Here is a 6,196-nt window from a genome sequence, read left to right as displayed (position 1 = left end):
AGAGGTAAATCAAGTTATAGCTGGCGGCACTCATAGCTACGGGGCTGCTTGGTGGGTTAGCTGCTTTGCAGTTGGTTGCGGCAGCACTCTTCACTACCGAAGCCTGAGTGCTGTAGAGCTTACAGAGCGACACAAAAATAAATGTGCGCCCTGTAGGAGGGGATCTTAAATGCAAAGAATGCTGACTCGAACCCATTGCAATGCAAGATACAGCAGGATTTATTTAGGAAATGATGTCTACATACATCTGCAATAAACACAGTTCAACTACTAACTCTTAAACATATGTGATAAAAGGTATGATGGGAAGGGAAAAGAGCCCACGTTTTTTTCTGCAGCTCCAACGTTAATCACACACCACAAAGAGCGAGCAGCACCTGGGCTGAAGATGGAAGCAAGTCCGTTCCGAGAGGCGAGTACCTCTGCGCTGCAGAGGGGCATCGGGCTTCGATTTCTTAGGACTTTGGCATCTGCGAATAGGGGGCAGTGCTGAGAGCCCTCGCTGTGAGCTCAAAGTTGTGGTGACGTGTAAGTAGTAGTTTAGTGTGTGTTTTGTAAGGCGGTGTGAGAGCGTTGAGGCTGTGCCCTCATGTAATGCATGAGAGAGGTGGTAAATGAATCCTATATTCCGTTGGTACAATAGAATCAACTAGCAGTGAGAAACGCTCAGCACATTTATAAAGAAATTAGATTAGTTGTTGCGTTTGTAGATTTGCGTTTTGATTGAAGCTCTTCTCGCACACAGTGCAGCGAAAAGGTTTTTCTCCTGTGTGTGTTCTTTGATGCAGTACAAGGTGTGCCTTCTGAGAAAATGTTTTGGAACACTCTGTGCAGTGATAAGGTCTCTCTCCGGTGTGTATTAGTTCGTGCTGTAGTAGATGCCGCTTTTGATTGAAGCTCTTCTCGCACACAGTGCAGCGAAAAGGCTTTTCTCCTGTGTGTGTTTCCTTATAAGCAAAGCGCTGGGAACACTCAGTGCAGTGCTAAAGCTTCTTTCCTGTGTGTACGATTTGATGCCGTACAAGGGATCCCTTATCAGAAAAGCGCTTGGAACACAGAGAGCATTATTAAGGCCTCTCTCCTGTGTGTACACTTTGATGCAGAACAAGGGTCGCCTTACGAGAAAAGCGCTTTGAACACACAGTGCAATGATGAAGTGTCTCTCGTGTGTGTACAATTTGATGCCGTACGAGGCCTACCTTTTGAGAAAAGCGCTTTGAACACACAGTGCAATGATAAGGTCTCTCTCCGGTGTGTATTAGTTGGTGCGTGTGTAGATTTGACTTTTGATTGAAGCTCTTCTCACACATGGTGCAGCGATAAGGTCTCTCTCCGGTGTGTACACTTTGATGCTGTACAAGGATTTTCTTATGAGCAAAGCGCTTTGAACACACAGTGCAGTGATAAGGTCTCTCTCCGGTGTGTATTAGTTGGTGCGTTCGTAGATTTGGCTTTTGATTGAAGCTCTTCTCACACATAGTGCAGTGATAAGGTCTCTCTCCGGTGTGTATTAGTTTGTGCTTTAGTAGAGTTGCCTTTTGATTGAAGCTCTTCTCACACATGGTGCAGTGAAAAGGCTTTTCTCCTGTGTGTATGCGTTGATGCTCATGGAGAATTTGCTTTTGAGTGAAGCTCTTTGCACATACAGTACAGTGATAAGGCCTCTCTCCTGTGTGTACGCTTTGATGAGGCCTCTCTCCTGTGTGTAAGCTTTGATGAGGCCTCTCTCCTGTGTGTACACTTTGATGAGGCCTCTCTCCTGTGTGTACGCTTTGATGAGGCCTCTCTTCTGTGTGTACGCTTTGATGAGGCCTCTCTCCAGTGTGTACGCTTTGATGAGGCCTCTCTCCAGTGTGTAAACTTTGATGAGGCCTCTTTCCTGTGTGTACGCTTTGATGAGGCCTCTCTCCTGTGTGTACGCTTTGATGAGGCCTCTCTCCTGTGTGTACGCTTTGATGAGTCCTCTCTCCTGTGTGTACGCTTTGATGCCGTACAAGGCCTTTCTTATTAGCAAAGCGCTTGGAACACTCTGTGCAGTGATAAGGCCTCTCTCCAGTGTGTGTTCTTTGATGCTGTAAAAAAGTTGCCTTTTGAGTGAAACACTTTTTACACGTTTCGCAGGGATATGCCCTGAGGCTGCTGTGTCCTTTTTTGTGCCTCACAAGAAGTGTCTCATTGATAAATCCTTTGTCACACACATTACAAGCAAAGCTTCTCTCCCTCATGTGCATTCTGCGCTGTTGTTTTAAGTAGATATTTTGAGTAAAATTCATCTTTCCTCCGGAACCTTTATGGCTTTCTTTCCCATTCATACTTTCTAGATGTGATTGTTGTGCTGCAAAATAGAAAAAACATTGAAAATTACATGAAGAAAATATTATTGAAAAAGCTGCATTGTTATAATATGGAGAAGTGAACAGTTACAATTCAGGGGAAAAAGTGTATGTTCTAGGAAAAAGAGTCACACTTCCCTTTGAGACACAAATGGTGGCTAGTCCTCCTCCACAAAGTGTGGTGACCTGGTTCTCCAACAGGAGCATGCTGGGAAATCAAGTGATTCACAAGAACCACTGTTGGACATGGAGTTTCTGGTTGGCCAGGGTAGGCACCTAAGCCAGGCAGTATCCACCACTCTAGTCAGGGTAAGCCAGATACACACCTGAGATAATCTGCGCTCACCATCTGGTAGCTTGGCGCAGAGCAGTCAGGCTAGTTTAAAGAGGCAATGTGCAGAGCATTTGTGCAACACACTCGCGCAGCAACACAGTGAGTAAACCACAAAAGGGAATCCACGCAGGATTATGTAAAAATAGATTCTATATTGTACATCAAACGAGACCAAAATGACTTAAATCACAGTTAGTGCAAATAATGCATGTTTGACAGAGAAAAACACAAATTACTATGAAAACAGGTCACAGCGAACCTGTGCTCCTATTACACTTCATACGGTAACTGTAGTGAACGTGGTTGAAGTGATTGCATTTAGAAACCAAACGTACGGCGCAGGAGCACCTACTAAACGCTGAACAGTAATTGAGCTTGAGTCTTACACCAGTTCTCCTCTTTGGACGGCCCTGCGCCATTCTTGAGGTCATCTCCAGGGCAGAGACAATGCTGAACAAGAAATGCCCCTCACGCTCTTGCGAATTTGGAATCTGCCGGGGCCGCTTGAACCGCGTCTCTTTGCCCAAGGGAAACTAAGCCACCCGTGAAGGAGAGCAGGGCGGCTTTACCCTTCTTCTGGACCCAACCCGCCTCACAGTACCTTTGTGGGTGCAGGGTCACTGTCCTCAGGGCACCTGTAACTTGCTAACAATGTTGTCATGTCTCAGGAGTGGGACAAGACGTTGGAAGCCTCATGTAGTATACGCTTAAAAACCAGAGGGCAAGGCTGGCTGGAATGAGCCTCAGAATGCTGGCCGCCGCATGTTACAGAACAACGCTGTTCACAAACCATTGGAGAGCACTTCGGGGCGCAAAAGGAGGTGGCAGACAGCACATACAGTTAGGTTGCAAATTGGTAGTCCCTCCTGCAGCCCAGCAGCAGTAGGTCAACACAAAAAGGCAGTTAGTTGAAATGATGGTTGCTCCTGGCAGCACAGCAGTCCTCATGGCAATGAGCAGTTTGTAAAGCCAACAGTGTCTGGTTACAAGTCCAAAGGCAAGCCCGTCTGCGCCCGTCCGCGCCTGGGCGTCGCCTCTCGCCAAATCCGCTGGGCCAAAGTCGGGCGACCTTTGTTGCTACGGGAGAGATACTCTTATATCTTTAAATCCAGGTACTGGGGAGTGCAGTAAGCTCACGTCACATATGGGGGGTACAGATCTGAAATGTTTTATCTGCAATTTTTGCACACCTACCCCTGAGTTTGCTAGTGTAGCAGGGAATAGAACCCACCTAGTTCAGCTCAAAATATATCAACTTAACGTGAGGTCGCTGGTCAAACATCACATGGAAATCCATGATTTTATCTCTGAGGAGCTCCCGGATATTCTTTTTATATGCGAAACCTGGCTTAAGGATGACATGATAGCCGTGCCTAACCTTACCTCCCTGCGGGATATTCGATCACTACTATAAACCGGGACTCTAGGGGAGGTGGCATTGCGATAATATATAAATCGCAGTACCCCTGCTCTTTTATTAAGGAGAATATCAGAGATTGTGAATGCGCCCGTTTTAGGGTGGACATTAACGCGCATTTCACTTTCTCTGGATTGTATATTTACCGCCCACCAGGACCGGCTGCCAAGTTCATAGAGGCATTTTTGGATGTGACGTGTGAATTAGTAGGGGGTTCAGCCAACTTTACGATTCTGGGGGATCTTAACCTCCATTTTGATATGCCACAGGACAGTGCTATTGGTACTTTATTAGCGGATCTAGGGGCGCTGCAGATGGAGCAACGAGTGTCTGATGCCACACCCATAGCTGGTCATACACTAGATCCAATATTCTCTAACATCTCAGCCTTGAACATAGCTGTCCCTAAACCCATGGGATGGACTGACCATTTCCTGATAAAATAGGGTTATCTATCCCAGACGCTTATAGACTGGACACTGATAACAGGGTCCTGAAACGCCCATGGCACAAACTAAGATTAGAAGAGTTTCATGCTTACCTTTTGCCTAATCCTCCAGGAGTTATGACTCATCCTGAGGTGGCGTATACAGAGTTTTGCCATTGGATACTAAAGGCCTTAGATTCCCTTATCCCTGCAAAATGGACCAAGGGGCGTATGTCCAAATCGAGCCCTTGGTACAATGAGTCTTTGAGAACCCTAAGGAAAGCTTGCAAGAAAGCGGAACGGGTTTGGAGAAGGGAATACCTAGATGGAGAGAAAATTATCTATTTGTCAAAAGTCAAGCTTTAACATAAAGCAATTTGTGCTGTACGTGCGGCTTTTTATGCGAAGGAGATCAAGTTGAGCCCCAATCCAACTAAATGTATATTTAAAATCTTTAATGAGCTAAGGAGCATTAGAGCGGCCCGTTTGAGTGTTACATCTACACAACACTGTGAGGAACTTGCAACTTTCTTTGTGGAGAAAGTGCAAAAGATCTACCAATCCTTTCCACAAGGAGTCCCAGATACCATCCGCACTTCTGTTAGGGAGGAGATCCGTCCTACGTTATCAGTTATACCAGAGATTTCGGAGATGGAACTCACCAGACTGGGGGGTAGAATTAAATCGGGCTCCCCGTCTGATCCAATCAGGCCGCCACATTTTATAGAGTCATTGTCAATGCTTCGGCAGCCGCTATGTCAAATATTGAATCGGTTCTTTTCCATTGCTATAGTTCCAGCTGCTTGGAAAGAGGCCTATGTGTCCCCTATTATTAAGAAGCCTATGCTAGACGCTTCAAAACCTGAGAATTTCAGACCAATTTCTCTGCTTCCTTGGGCGTCCAAGATAGCTGAAGCCCACGTTAATAACACCTTGTCACAATTCTTGAGTACCCATAACATTCTTGACCGGTCACAGAACGGTTTTCGTCCGGGACATAGCACGGAATCGGCCCTGCTAGCCACCACGGAACACCTTCGGAATGTTTTGGATGCCGGTCAAAGTGCAGCGCTGATACTGTTAGACCTGAGCGCTGCCTTTGACACGGATTCACACCGCATCCTACTCCATCGTTTGGAGGCAGCAGGGGTCATCGGTACGGCCTTGGAATGGTTCAGGTCCTTCCTTATGGAGAGATCCTTCCGTGTGTCGGCCCCACCGTTCCTTTCTCAATCCCACTCTATCGGCCAGGGGGTACCACAGGGCTCAGCATTGAGCCCGTCACTGTTCAACCTTTATGTACAGCCTTAGGCTGCTGTTGCGGAAGGTTGGGACCTGACGATGGTGTCCTACGCGGATGACACCCAGCTTGTTATCACCTTAGCTGAGGGATCATCAGTAGCGGCTACCAGATTCAGAGAAGGGATGACAGCAGTGGCTCAATGGATGACAGAAAACTATTTACAACTGAACGCTAGCAAAACTGAAGTTCTGCTGGTGGGTAAGAAGGCTGCTCTATGAAATGAACACTGGTGGCCGGCGCCCCTTGGTCCTATGCCCAGGCCTAAGGCAGAGGTAAAGAACCTTGGAGTCTGGATGGATGCTACGCTTAGTTTTCAGACCCATACTAAGAGAGTTGCGGCCACCTGTATAGGACTACTAAGAGGTCTTAAACCCCTCTTGAA

At 46.8% G+C, this 6,196-nt stretch overlaps 1 protein-coding gene across 1 annotated transcript in view; it reads right to left on the bottom strand.

Moving 5' to 3' along the window:
- Positions 1-201: 201 nt before the first annotated feature.
- LOC144767862 (uncharacterized) overlaps positions 202-6,196 on the bottom strand; it is an 82,440-nt gene continuing 76,445 nt past the window's right edge. The window contains exon 3 of the mRNA XM_078651224.1: positions 202-2,335. Coding sequence (XP_078507350.1) covers positions 1,068-2,335 — 1,268 coding nt within the window. The 3' untranslated portion in view covers positions 202-1,067. The remainder of the gene's footprint in view (positions 2,336-6,196) is intronic.

The sequence above is a fragment of the Lissotriton helveticus genome, chromosome 1_1 (assembly GCF_964261635.1).
Source record: "Lissotriton helveticus chromosome 1_1, aLisHel1.1, whole genome shotgun sequence".
Classification (NCBI taxonomy): Eukaryota; Metazoa; Chordata; class Amphibia; order Caudata; family Salamandridae; genus Lissotriton; species Lissotriton helveticus.
This window is presented reverse-complemented; position numbering and strand designations above follow the sequence as displayed.